At 53.4% G+C, this 14,039-nt stretch overlaps 1 protein-coding gene across 1 annotated transcript in view; it reads left to right on the top strand.

The window, feature by feature from the left end:
* The window catches only part of ABCC3 (ATP binding cassette subfamily C member 3), a 34,218-nt gene that overhangs the window by 17,092 nt on the left and 3,087 nt on the right, over positions 1–14,039 (top strand). The window contains exons 18-29 of the mRNA XM_036268398.1: positions 1,300–1,467; positions 1,772–1,964; positions 3,193–3,313; positions 3,489–3,636; positions 3,736–3,943; positions 4,185–4,495; positions 6,357–6,556; positions 6,719–6,845; positions 7,824–7,925; positions 10,320–10,466; positions 10,637–10,795; positions 11,378–11,544. Of these exons, the coding sequence (XP_036124291.1) occupies positions 1,300–1,467; positions 1,772–1,964; positions 3,193–3,313; positions 3,489–3,636; positions 3,736–3,943; positions 4,185–4,495; positions 6,357–6,556; positions 6,719–6,845; positions 7,824–7,925; positions 10,320–10,466; positions 10,637–10,795; positions 11,378–11,544 (2,051 nt within the window). The remainder of the gene's footprint in view (positions 1–1,299; positions 1,468–1,771; positions 1,965–3,192; positions 3,314–3,488; positions 3,637–3,735; positions 3,944–4,184; positions 4,496–6,356; positions 6,557–6,718; positions 6,846–7,823; positions 7,926–10,319; positions 10,467–10,636; positions 10,796–11,377; positions 11,545–14,039) is intronic.

The raw sequence follows: 14,039 nt of genomic DNA, 5'->3' as shown, positions 1-14,039 counted from the left end.
AGTGAAGGGTTTTAAGCAGGGACAGCTGAAAAGCTGCTCTGGCTACAGTGTGGAGGGACTCAGAGTCGCAGGACCCAGTGAGGAGGCTCTCCTGTGGTTTGGGGAAATGATGAGGACCTGAGCCTAAGAAGAGGGAATGGGAAAGTAGGATCCAAAGTTACAGGAACCCGGAGAAGAACTGCTCATCCATGATACTACTCCTTCTTCCCATCTTTCTTGGACCCATGACCTCGTGCCCACACACAAACCTAATCTAGTGCCCAGCACATAGTAGGCACTCAAGAAAGGCAGGTTGGTTGGATGTAGGCATTCTCACATGCCTCAGTCACTACACCTGATTCTCCCCACCAGCTCCAGTTCCCATCCCACATTTGCTCACCCCAGGGGTCAGTTTCTCAGGGTACCCCAAAAAGCTGGTGGGAAGAAAGCAAGCCATCCCTCTGGGGTCTTCCCTCTGGGCCCGGCCCTGCTGCTCTCTGAATCAGTTTCCCCATCGTGGGTTTAAGGAGAGATCTTACTTCCCCTCTGGCACATGAACAATCTCAGTGATGAATTCTGGGGCTGATGCTGGGTTTCTGTCCTTGCTTCTGACTTTAATTGTTCAAGACCTTGGACAAAGCCATTAACATCTTGGGCTTTATTTTCTCCATCTAGAAAGTGGGGCTAATGATACCTCCCTGGCCCTGGCTACTTTGCTCCGTGGTTAGCACGTCAGCCCTCGGACTGAGGGTTGTGGGTTCGATTCTAGTCAAAGGCACGTACCTGAGTTGCAGGTTCGATCCCCGGCCCTGGTTAGGGTCATACTGGAGGCAACCAATCCATCTGTCTCACATCAATGCTTCTCTCTCTCTGTCCCTCCCTCCCTTCCACTCTCTAAAAATCAATGAAAAAAGATCCTCGGGTGAGGATGGACAACAACAAAAAATGATGCATCCCAGGACTGACATGAGGGCCAAATGGGATCATTGTCATGAAAGTCATCTGCAAACTGTATGGGTGACGAAAGACTCAAAGGTTGACTAAAGGACCTCCTGGGGATTTCCAGCCTCCCGGAGTGTGCAGGCGGCAGGCAGGGAAACCAGCTGAGCAGGGTGATGGAGTAAAGGGAGCAGGATGTCCTCACATGTCCCAGGAGGACTCTGAGAGCCACCACCCTTTGCATGGTTCAGGGCCAGACATATGAAAGGTGAATTTAGAGGTCTGCCTTACTGAATGACAGTGGGCAGGGCCTCGTCCCATTTGTGCCTGTCTGACTTCCTTCTACCCAGAACCCACCTCCTACCTGTCTCCTCCACCCAGGGTATTAACTTGTCTGGGGGCCAGCGGCAGCGGGTCAGTCTGGCCCGAGCTGTTTACAGGGATGCCGACATTTATTTGCTGGATGACCCACTGTCAGCTGTGGACTCCCACGTGGCCAAGCACATCTTTGACCAAGTCATTGGGCCAGAAGGTGTGCTGGCAAACAAGGTGAGGCCCCCAGGGAGCTAAGGGGCTGAGTGAGGTCTAGGACCTTAGGAGAGAACTGGTGGGAGGTGAGGGGGTTTGGGGGAGACGTGGAGGTGTGGGAATGTGAGTAGCAGGAGTATGGGATGGGCGGCTAGGGAAACCCATGTGGAAGTCCCGGCCCAGAGACACTGAGCCGGCTGCGGGGAGCACAGGTGATCCTTGGTGTGCCTGTCCACGCTCCCTGACACACGCTCCATGGCCCTGTGCCTCCTGTGTGGGGTGTGCTCAGGGCAGGGGGAGTGACAGCCCGCTGCCTTCTCCCCAGACACGGGTGCTGGTGACGCACGGCATCAGCTTCCTGCCCCAGACAGACTTCGTCATCGTGCTAGCTGACGGACAGGTGTCTGAGGTGGGCACTTACCCAGCCCTCCTGCAGCGCAATGGCTCCTTCGCCAACTTCCTCCACAACTATGCACCTGATGAGAGCGAGGAACACCTGGAGGAGGACAGCAGGCCCGGTATGCCTGTGCCCTACCAGCATCTCCCCTGTCTGTGGGTCTCTGAGAACTGTGTTGTACAAGGAGGTTCTGGGGAACTCGGGCCCTCTGTGTGATCCTCAGACATCACCAAGAGGGGAAGGGAACTGGGTGTAGCCATCCCTTCTCTTCCCTAACTGTGCGACCTTGGATCAGCAGCTGGTTTGTCAGAGCCTGTTTTCCCATGGGTCAAAAGGGCGGAGGGGCCCAGCCCACCTTGTCCAGCAAGGCTGTTCCATAGTAAATTGTCTGATCCTGTATAAGTACTTAGAAATGTCATTTATTTATCAACAAATATTTATTGAGCAATGACTATGGCCAGAGATAACAGCAAACAGAAAAATCCCTGTCCTCGCCCTGGCCAGTTTGGCTCAGCGGTTAGAGCGTCGGCCTGCGGACCAGAGAGTCTCGGGTTCGGGTCCCGCTAAGGGCACGTATCTTGGTTGCAGTTTACCCCGGCCCCGGCTGGGGTTGTGTGAGTGGCAGCCACTTGACGTGTCTCTCTGGCGTCGATGCTTCTCTCTCTCTCTCTCTCTTCCTCCCCCTTCCCTCCTGCTCTGAAGATAAATGCAAAAATGTCGTCGGGTGAGGATAAAAAAAAAAAAAAATTAGGACCAGAGAAAAATTCCTATCCTCATCGAACATGAGGCACCCCTGTCCCCTGCCCCTTGTCATCCAGCCCCAGCTCCTCAACCCCAAACTCTGGGCTGGCTCACTGACCTTTTCCTGGGTTTTCCTGCCCACTGCTCTATGTATAGCTAACATGTCTTGAGCACTTACTAAGTGCTCTGCCCCTTGGTAAGCACTTGATACACATCTGTTCCTTTAATTCTCACAATGACATGATGAAATGGATACTATTATTATCCCCATTTCCCATGCCTGCCTAAAGTCACACAGTGAGGAAGTACGATTTCAGCTCAGCCAGTCTGACTCCGGAGCCCAAGTTCCTAACCTTTATAGTTGAGTCCCCTTCTCCATAGCCCCTGATGGGAAGTCTTTCTTCTTGTCTAACCCAAGTCTTTCTTGCTGCCCTTTTCTTTTTTCCAGCACAAACTCGGTCACTTATTTTTGTCGTTATTGTTCTTGCTGCCCTTTCAACCTCTCTCACCGTAGTTATCTCATGCTTGTCCGTTCAGGCTCCTTCACTGAAGAAGGGATGGGGGCTTATAGGGAGCGAGCTGACCTCTGCCTCCTTCCTCCCACCCAGCAGCAGCCTTGGAGAATGCAGAGGATGAGGAGGTGCTGCTGATTGAAGACACGCTGAGCAGCCACACAGACTTGATGGATAATGAACCAGTCCTATACGAGGTCCAAAAGCAGTTTATGAGGTGAGCTCCTGGGACACTGTGTCAGGGCTCCCCAAGCCCTGCCAAGTAGGGTAGAGAGCGTCTCCCTGACACTCACACCCTGGGCCTCCACTGCTGCCTAAATCCTTCTCCTGGGGCTCTGTCTTGTGGGTGTGTGAGAGGCCTCCTCTCCAGGCCTGACCAGCTGCTCCCACAGACAGCTGAGCACCATGTCCTCGGAGGGGGAGAGCCAAGGTCGGCCTGTGCCCCGGTGGCGCCTGAGTCCAGCAGAAAAGGCGGTGCCGGCAGCAGAGGTGAAGGCAAATGGGACGCTGATTGAAGAGGAGAAGGTGGAGGTGGGCAAGGTGAGTAGGGTGGACAAGGAGGGCTGGAGAGAGTGGGCAGGGCCCAGCAGTCCTGGGGCTCACGGGAGTTCTCTGTCCCTGACCACCATGGCCGTGCAGGTGAAGCTGAGCGTGTTCTGGGATTATGCTAAGGCTTTGGGGCTCTCTACCACACTGGTCATCTGTCTGCTGTATGCGGGTCAAAGTGCCGCTGCCATTGGAGCCAACATATGGCTCAGTGCCTGGACCAACGAGGCGATGGTGGATGGCCGGCAGAATAACACCTCCCAGAGGCTGGGTGTCTATGCCACCTTGGGAATTCTGCAAGGTGAGCCTGAAGAGATCCCTGGAAGGGGCTCCAGTAGCCCCTTTCTCACTCCCGAGCTGCTGAGTCCCCAAACCACGTCCTTCCCTCCACCATCACAGCCACTGCCCTGCCCAGTGCCTTCCTCACCCACCCTAGCGGTCAGCTTGCCTCTGAGCCTGCCTAGCCCACAGGTGGCTATCCCCTGTCTCCAAACCTGCCACCCGACCCAGGTGGGTGAGGGCCCCTCTGCCTCCTCCAACAGGGCTCCTGGTGGTGCTGTCGTCCATCATGATGGCGGTGGGCTGTGTCCGGGCTGCGCGCTTGCTTCACCAGGCTCTGCTGCATAACAAGATGCGCTCGCCACAGTCCTTCTTCGACACGACACCGTCGGGCCGTATCCTCAACCGCTTCTCCAAGGACATGTACGTCATCGATGAGGTGCTGGCCCCCACCATCCTCATGCTGCTGAGTTCCTTCTACACCTCCATCTCCACCCTCGTGGTCGTCGTGGCCAGCACGCCGCTCTTCACTGTGGTCATCCTGCCTCTGGCTGTCGTCTACATCTTGGTGCAGGTGCTCAGGGAGTGGGTGGGCATGGCTGCCAGGGGGCCGGGAGTCCAGTGGGTGGAGCATTTGTGTGGGCTGCTGATGGGGTGGGACCTAGGGAGGGCAGGAGCCGGGGCGCTGCTGGTTTGGGTTAGCAGTCCGTTACTTTTCCTCTTTGAAATGCGTTCTCTTTTCCTGTAAGACAGAGAGAATCATGGAACCTGCCTCATGGGGTTGTTTCTAGGATAAAATGAAATCCTTGTGAATTGTGACTGGCCCCAGAACTTATTCCTACTGGCTATTTTTGAAATACAATATTGTTAACAGTTTGAGACACATTATCTTTTCCTTCATTTTATACATTTCTTTCTCTTTTTTTTTTAATCCTCACCCGAGGACATTTTTCAATATGTGTTCAGATAGAGAGGGAGGGGGGGAGAGAGAGAGAAACATCGACACGAAAGGGACACATCGAGTGGTTGCCACCCACACGACCCAACCAGGGCGGGGGACAAACTGCAACTGAGATACATGCCCTTAGCAGGGACCGAACCCGGGTCTCTCTGGACCGCAGGCTGACGATCTAACCGCTAAGCCAAACCGGCCAGGGCTCATTTTATGCATTTCTAAACATGTATGTATATGTATTTTGTTGGTTTGTTTTTTTTTTAATCCTCACCCTAGGATATTTTTTCCATTGCTTTTTAGAGAGACTGGAGGGGGAAAAGGAGGGAAAAAGAGAAACATCAATGTGAGAGATTGGTTGCCTCCTACACACACCTTGACCAGGGCCGGGGATGAACCTGCAACCCAGGTACAAACCCTTGATCGGGAATCGAACCTGAGACCCTTCGGTGCACAGGCTGACACTTGAATCACTAAGCCACACTGGCCAGGGCTATATATGTTTTAAAGATGGGTTAGTAACTTTCAGATGCAGCTAACTAGGAGAGGCATTTGTATTGCTGAGTCCTTGTCCTGTCATGAATTCATCAGTTGATGAAGGTCATCCACAAGGTGGCTTGAAGCCCCTGTGTGTGGAGACTGGGATTTGGGCTGCACTCTGGGCTGAGACAGGGGACTCTCAGACACACATCACCCAGAGCTCTGCCATCTTGGGGTCCACAGGGTAGAGGATAGAAGTTGGAGGCAGAACCGTGCTTTCTTTGTTTGTTTGTCCTTATCTGAGGACATTTTTCTAATGATTCCCCAAGATAGAGTGAGAGGAGGAGAGAGAGAAACATCGATGTGAGAGGGACACATCAGTTGGTTGCCTCCCACACGACCCCAGCTGGGACTGGGGATTGAACCTGCAACCCAGATATGTATCGTTGATGGGGAATTGAACCCTCAACCCTCTGGTCCATGGGCTGACACTCCACCTGCTGAGCCAAACCGGCCACGGCAGAACAATATTTTTGTGGGGCTGAAGCTTAAACAACTGGACTGGGGCACAGGAGGAAGAGGCTCTTAAAGAAAGAGAATACAAAATCATCTTATTTTTGCAAATTTTGCAAATACATTTGACTGTGTGTGAACACATTGCTAACGCCCCTGAGTGGAAGTGGGCATATTCTCTGACTTAGGAGGCCAAGCAAGGTCAGCACTGTACGCCGGCCCCGCAGGGCGTGAGGGGTCAAGAGCCGAGAGGGTCAGGGGCTCGGAAGCCTGAGCTGAGCTGAGCGGAGGGAAAGGGGGGAAGGAGTTCCAGGAGCCAGATCAGGACCCCAAGTCTTAGGTTCTTTGGGGCAAGAGAAGGGAGTAAGATTTCCTGGAGGAGTGGGGATGGCTGGAGGGGTCCAGATGGTTCAGAGAGTATGCAGGACTGAGTCGGGGTTCCACGGTCCTGACCCCAAGCTCTTTCTCCACCCTCCATCCCCTCCACCAGCGCTTCTATGTGGCCACATCCCGGCAACTGAAGCGACTGGAATCTGTCAGCCGCTCGCCCATTTACTCGCACTTTTCGGAAACGGTGACCGGCTCCAGCGTCATCAGAGCCTATGGCCGCAGCCAGGACTTTGAGGCCATCAGTGATGCTAAGGTGGACACCAACCTGAGGAGCTGCTACCCCAGCATCTTCTCCAACAGGTCAGAAGCCTCCCCGCCCCCCACCCGCTGCTCCTCCAGGAGCTCCCATTAGGGTCTCTGCAGGAGAGACCCTGGTGCTCAGGGTCCTAGCCTTTTTCCCTTTAAGCAGAAAACTGCCCCTTCCTGCACCTGCCCCAGCTCCTCCTTGTCTGATCCCTGCAGGTGGCTGGGGGTCCGAGTGGAATTCATGGGGAACTGTGTTGTGCTCTTTGCTGCGCTCTTTGCTGTGATTGGGAGGAGCAGCCTGAGCCCAGGGATGGTGGGCCTTTCTGTGTCCTATGCCCTACAGGTATGCAGGGGTCCGGGCCCCGGGGCAGGACCACCACCACTGGGGCAGAGGCCACACAGGTGTCAGTCACAAGCATCTCCTGAGCACCTCGCTCTGCCCAGTGTGGGGTCCAGCCCAGGTTCTGCTCTCCAGGATTGTCAGGTCGCAGTCGAGCCTGGAGAGATACACCCCCCCCCCCCCCCAGCAGAGGATTGTTGCTGGGTGAGCAGGTCTTGGTAGAGGAGGAACAAAATGTTGTGTGAACCCAGAGGAGATGCTCCACCTTGGGGTGTTGGAGAAATTATCTTGGAGCTTGGCCCCTAAACACAACCAGAATGTGTCCCACCTGTGCACAAGATCTAGAAGGTGCACCTGACGGTTCCCGGGGCAGGGAAGTACTGGGCTGGAAGCGGGGCAGGTCACTAACGGCAACTGGAATTTTGTGAAGCAAATCACATTTCAATGCCTCAGGTGGCTCAAGTCTTGAAAGCTTTGGTAAACAAAGGACAATGCCGACAGATCAATCTTCTCAAACTTTACTGTGCACATGAATCACCTGCAGATCTTGTGAAAATGTGGATTCTGGTGCAATGGCCCAGGATGGGGCTCAGGATCCTGGATGTCTGTCAAGACTCCTTGCTACACAAAGTATGGTCCAAGGACCAACTGGGTCAACATCAGCTGGGAGCTTGTTAGAAATGCAGAATCTCAGGTTCCTCCACAGACCTGCTGAGTCAGAAGCAAGGTTCTCTGGGAACTCTTTCTTGTACATATTAATGTTTGGGAAACTCTGGCCTAGGTGGCCCTTGATTAAGTCTGCATTGTCACTGCCTGAGGTACAGTGGTGATTGGAGCCCTGGGTATCAGAGCTATGGACTTGCCCAGGCCCACCTGGGTCATTGATGGGATAGGAGCATAATCAAGGAGTCTGCATTCCTCCCAAAGCCTTTGTGGGGGGAGAAGAGACCACCCTATTTATGACCCAGTCTCTTTGGCCAGGTGACGTTTTCTCTGAACTGGATGGTACGAATGTTATCAGACTTGGAGTCTAATATTGTGGCTGTGGAGAGAGTCAAGGAGTACTCCAAGACAGAGACTGAGGTGGGTACCGGGATGAGCCTAGGGTGGGGGGAGTCTGGAATAGCTGGGGAAGGGTGCTTGGTAGCTGCCATCACTGTACCCCAAAGCCAGTGACTCAGGTGGCTCTTCATTTATTAATTTATCCATTCAGCCCTTATTGAGCATCAACCAGAGGGCTTTGCTAGGAGGTGTAGAGAGCAAGACAGGGTCCGCCCTTAAACAGATTCTGATGTAGTGGGAGAGGTAAGACATAGTGCCGGGTGGTGGGGTGGAAGACCAGAGCTCAGGGGTGAGGCACCCAAAGATGATCATTCGGCTGGGATGATCAGGGAAGGTGAGCATCTGGCCACGGACACCAGCCTGGCTGAAGGAGCAGTGGTGGGGCAGCCTGCCCTTTGTTGGGGGAAAGGGAGTCGTCCTCTACTGGGACGTCCAGATTTCTGCATCATGCCCTCCCATGGTCGCACCCCACACCTCTTCATGCCCAGGGGCTGCACCATCCCTGAGATCTCTGTGTCAAGCATCTCTTTCTTCTTTTTTCAATCCTTATCCAAGGACATTTTTCCATTTTTTGTTCAGATAGAGTGGGGGGGGAGAGAGAGATAGAAACATTGACGTGAAAGGGACACATCGAGTGGTTGCCACCCGCACGACCCAACCAGGGCCGGGGACAAACTGCAACCGAGGCACGTGCCCTTAGCGGGAACCGAACCCGGGTCTCTCTGGACCGCAGGTCGACACTCTAACCGCTGAGCCAAACCAGCCAGGGCAAGCATCCCTCTTTTAGACCATCCTTCCCATCCCTCCCAGCTCGCGTATTCCAAGCCCTCTGCTATCACAGCACTTTGTCTTCACCGGGAGTCCCAAACCCGTGACCTGCCTTTGTCCCTCTGTCCATCAGCTCATCTGGCCTGGATGCTATGTTCCACCAACACCAGTGCTCCCAAGTCCCTTGTACTCACCCACAAAACCCCACCCCAGCGAGCCCCCCTGTTCGCCTTCCCCATACCGGCACTCGGCAGTTAAAACGTGCAGGAGAAAATCTCTGATTTCACTTCAAATTTCTAACCACACCCCATGCTGGGTATTTCACTTCTCCACGTGTTCCCACTTTCAGAAAGATCTGTTTGGACCTTCTTTCCTCAAACCCCCGCGTCTCCTTCCTTGTGCCCCGCCATCCACCTCGCCTGACATGTCAATGTCAATGAGAAAACAGGTGATAAGATGTGAATTCCCTCAACCTTCTTTCAGACCTGCCGTGGCCCTTTCACACTCTTCCTTTGTCTTGTGATAGGAAACATCCCTCCTGGTTTCAAAGTCCCGTCCACGCACACACTTTCTCACACGGCCACTCAAGGACTTCACTTCCTCGTGGTACCCTCCACCTCCTGCATCGTCCGTCTTCCGCCCTCTCTTGGATGATTCCCATCCACGTGCTAAAAGATGCTATCATATCTTCCATTCTAGACATACAAGCCGACCCTCCCCTTCTCCTACGCCCTATTGCCCCATTTCTCTGCTCTTCTTTGTCCTGAAGCTTGTTTTAAAATATGGTCTAGCCCTGGCCGGTTTGGCTCAGCGGTTAGAGCATTGGCCTGAAGTCCACAGAGACCCGGGTTCAGTTCCCGCTAAGGGCACGTACCTCGGTTGCAGCTTGTCCCCGGCCCTGGTTGGGTCATGCGGGTGGCAGCCACTCGATGTGTCCCTTTCACGTCGATGTTTTGCTCTCTCTTCCTCTCTCTCCCTCCCACTCTATCTGAATAAAAAATGGAAAAATGTCCTCAGGTGAGGATAAAAAAATAATTAAAATGTGGTCTACACACGCTCTCCTTGTCATCGTTTAGCTCATCTGTCTGGTTTCTGGCCCAATCACTCCACTGAAACCGCTCACCAGTGACCTCCCTGGTTCCAAACCTAGGGGGCACTTTTCTGTTCTCATCTAATTCAACCTGTCAGTGACATGCAGCTGAGATGACTCCTTGGAAGTCATGGCTTCTGTGACTGGAGCTCTGGCCTGTCAGTCTCCACTGAGCCGCCACCCCACCTGCTCCTGCCAGCCGGACCTCTCCTGCTCCTGTGGCCCCATCTACCCCTGCCTTCCGGGGGTAGGGCATCCTCCATCACCCCCCACTTGCTGGGATCTTCAAATCCTCCCTCTTTGTGTCTAGCATTCCCATTTCCCCTGTCTATACACATGCTCCTGTCTCCATATCCTAAAAAATTCTGACCCACCCCCCCCAACCCTGCTGCTCATTCTCTTGACACCTCCCTGAGAAAGGGAGGTCTGGACTGGTTGCTTTGCTTTTTGACCGCTGACAGTCTGGCTCTCCCTGCCCCCAAGCGAGGCTGGCTTCATGGGTGTGACCTGCACATTCACACAGGTCCCCACTCTTATTCATCTTCCCCTCACGCCAGGCCCCCTGGGTGGTGGAGGGCAGCCGCCCTCCTGCAGGCTGGCCCACCCAGGGCGAGGTGGAGTTCCGGAATTACTCTGTGCGCTACCGGCCAGGCCTGGATCTGGTGCTGAGGGGCCTGAGTCTGCACGTGAAAGGTGGTGAGAAGGTGTGTGTGGGTTTGTGCCTGGGACGTGGCTATACTCCTCGTGGGGAGAGGGGGTCTTTGGGAGAGCAGGTGCTCCATCCCAGATGTCTGCTTGGCCTCTCTAGGGGAGTCCAGGAGATGTCCCCAGTGACCTCTCTGCCTCCTTCTGACTGCCCTCCCCACACCACCAGGTGGGAATCGTGGGCCGTACTGGGGCTGGCAAATCGTCCATGACCCTGTGCCTGTTCCGCATCCTTGAGGCCGCAGAGGGTGAAATCCTCATCGACGGCCTCAACGTGGCAGACATCGGACTCCATGACCTGCGTTCTCAGCTGACCATCATCCCCCAGGTATGAATCGGACGTGGACTGGTCGCACTGGCCAATGACCCTGGGGGCAGACCCCACCCCTATTCTGTAGCTTGAGGTCCCAGACTGAGACCTCTGTCCGTAAGGCGAGAGAGTTAGGCAGCAGGAGGAGTCACAGAGCGGCCACCTGTTATGGATTTGGAAGGGTCAGATGTGTCCTTGTCCTGCAACCTCCTCAGCCAGCAAGTGGGGCCAGGACCCTAGGAGTCCTGGAGCATCCCATTCCTGAGGCATTCTGCCCCAGCTTCGTTGTTTCCCAGCTCCAAATTGCATTTCACTTTTTCTGGCTCCTCTGGGATATTTTTTCTGCTGACTGGACACTTTGGAGTCAGATTAGCGCTCAAGACTCTGCTTTAGCGGAGGACTTTGTAATTGGCAAAGCTGAGGTTTATCACATCCCTACAGGCATTTTCTATTTCCTTGGCCATTGCCTCCCTCCTGGAGGGCCGGGGGCAGAGTGGGAATGCTGCCACCGCAAACCCCTGTCTTTGTTCCTGGTTCTGGGGCCCCTGGCTCCTTATGGGGCCCAAGTCGCCTCCATTTAAGACCTTGTTGTGTTCCCAGGACCCTGTCCTGTTCTCGGGGACCCTGCGTATGAACCTGGACCCCTTCGGCAATTACTCAGAGGAAGACATCTGGCGGGCCTTGGAGCTGTCCCACCTGCACACATTTGTGAGCTCCCAGCCTGCAGGCCTGGACTTCCAGTGCTCCGAGGGAGGGGAGAACCTCAGGTAACAGCACCTGCGGAGCTAGGGGAGCTAGTGTCAAATGGCAGCGGGTCCAGGCCAGTCCCTCCAGCCTCCCCACTCCCTCTCAGCCTGGGCACACTTGGGAGGCATTGTCTGTCTTGCACACATTCTGTGTGCCAGGCATGGGGAACCATCTCACCGACTCCTCCCATAGCCCTAGAGGTGGTCCATGGTCCCACTTGAAAAATGAGGAAACTGAGGCAGGCCCCAGATCACATAGCTGGGAAAAGGTATGCCTGGGATACGAACCAGGTCTGGGAGATTCCGAAGCCCTGTTCAGTCTTGTCCTATAGGTTTTCAGCGCCATACTGGCCGGGGAGCAGGCCAGAGGAACCTACAGTGCTTTAGGCAAAGCACAGATATTTTCCAAGATGGATGCAATCTCGTCTGTCGTTTAGGAACGGGCAAAGTCAGCTTTCCAGGCCCATCTTGGCTTTCTTGTAGCCCTAGATTTTATATCCCCAGCCTCTTGCTGTGCATCAAGGAGAGCCAGCAATCTCTTCTTACTGAATCTAAAGGCTTGAGAGTCCCATACCTTGTTAGCTGTGCGATTTTGGGCAAGTTGCTTAAGCTCTCTGTGCCTCCTTTACTTTCACTCTAAAATGGAAATAATAACAGTCCCACAGCTCTTTGTACCGCGCTTCCCAATACAAATATAAAGTGAGCCCTGGCCGGTTTAGCTCAGCAGTTAGAGCGTCAGCCCACAGACCAGAGCTGTGGGTTCGATTCCGATCAAGGGCACGCACCTTTGGTACCCAGCCCTGGTCGGCGTCATGTAGGAGGCAGCCAGTCGATGTGTCCCTCTCATATCCATGTTTCTCTCTCTCTTTCTCGCTCGCTCGCTCCCGCTCTATCTGAGATAAATGGGAAAATATCCTGGGGTGAGGATTAAAAAAATAAAAATATAATGTGAGCCACGTGTGCGTAATTAAAACGTTTTCTAGTAGCCACATTTAAAAAGAAAAAGAAAACAGGTGAAATAAATTTTAATAGTGTATTTTATCAAGCCCAATGTATCAAAAGGATTAGCTTTTCACCATGTAATTGACATAGAAGTTATTCGGGCGTTTTATATATTTTTGCACTACGTTTGAAATCCCATGTGTATGTTTACATTTAGAGCACATCCTAGTTCCAACTTGCCACACTTCAAGTGCTCAATAGTCCTAGGTGGCCAGTGGCTACCATGTGGACAGAGTAGTCTTAGGGTCATTGTGATTAAATAGAAGGCACTTAATCTATATATACACACATTCCTGAGGAATTTAGCTGTTCCTATCTATTCTTATTATTCTACTTGGTCCATACCCAAGGACTCTCGCCAGACCTCAGAAACAAAAGCAAAACTCCTTTACATTTGCCCAGCACTTAGTGGTGCTCAAAACACTGAGGTCCCCACTATCTCGTTTAATCTTGACTACAGTCCTGTGGGCCAGAAATGAGGCTCCAAAGTATAAAATTATTTGTTCAAAGCTGCTCAGCCAGCAGGGGAGAGGCAGGAACTCAGGACAGTGGGGCTTTGTCCCAAACCTTGTTTTGCTGCATTATAGCCACCACAGGACACCCCTGTCTCCCCAGGCAGCCTTGTAAGACTACGTGTGCATTTAATGGACTTTCACTTTTACAGCTGTGTTGGGGGTAGCTGCAGACAAACCTGAGCTTCCAGATGCTGCACCCCAGAATTATTTTTTGGCCCATCCTCCTGTTCCTGCCTTCCATCAGCACCTCCCCCAGAGCATCCCCTCCGTCCCTAGGTACATCAGCATCTAAGACAGAAATGGGCTCCCCTCCTCCCTCGCTGAGCTTGTAGCTGCTTTAAGCATAACCTGTATCTTGTGCCAGTCCCGCCATAAATCAGTCCTGAATTCTATCTGGTGGCTCATTCTGCTGCCAAAACCTTCATTAGTTGCGGGAATGGGCCAGGGAGAGAGCCTGGCCTTCACTTGGGCTGTGGTGACTCACCCCTTTGGGAAGAGCTGAGGTATTTGTCCTTGGGTGTGGGGGTGCTACAGCCTCTGTAGTTGGGAACACAGCCTGTCGTTGTTCACCAGCTCTGGCTTCTAAGGTAAGAGTTTGAAGATATGCATCTTGTCCCTCCTCCACTTTCCCAGTGACCAGATGGGGAGTCCCCGGGTCTTTCCCTGCCCTTCTCCTTCCTTGTTCCCATAGCCCTGGCCTGTATTTCCCATGGGAGCAGGAGATGACTGTCTGAATTGTGTGATATTAGGCTCAGCAAGATGGCATATGTGTGCAAATATCCAGGAAGAGCCATTTAAGTGTATTCTTACTAAGGTGTAAATGACTGATAGAGTGAAGCAGAGAAACATCATGGCACTAGTTGAGGAGTAAGGTGGGGCAAGAAAGCAAAGAAAGCCCTGGCTGGTTTGGTTCAGTGCTTAGAGCGTTGGCCCGCGGACCAGAGAGACCCGGGTTCGTTTCCCACTAAGGGCACTTACCTTGGTTGCAATTTGTCCCTG

This window comes from Molossus molossus, unplaced genomic scaffold, assembly GCF_014108415.1.
Source record: "Molossus molossus isolate mMolMol1 unplaced genomic scaffold, mMolMol1.p scaffold_m16_p_19, whole genome shotgun sequence".
Taxonomy (NCBI): Eukaryota; Metazoa; Chordata; class Mammalia; order Chiroptera; family Molossidae; genus Molossus; species Molossus molossus.
This window is presented reverse-complemented; position numbering and strand designations above follow the sequence as displayed.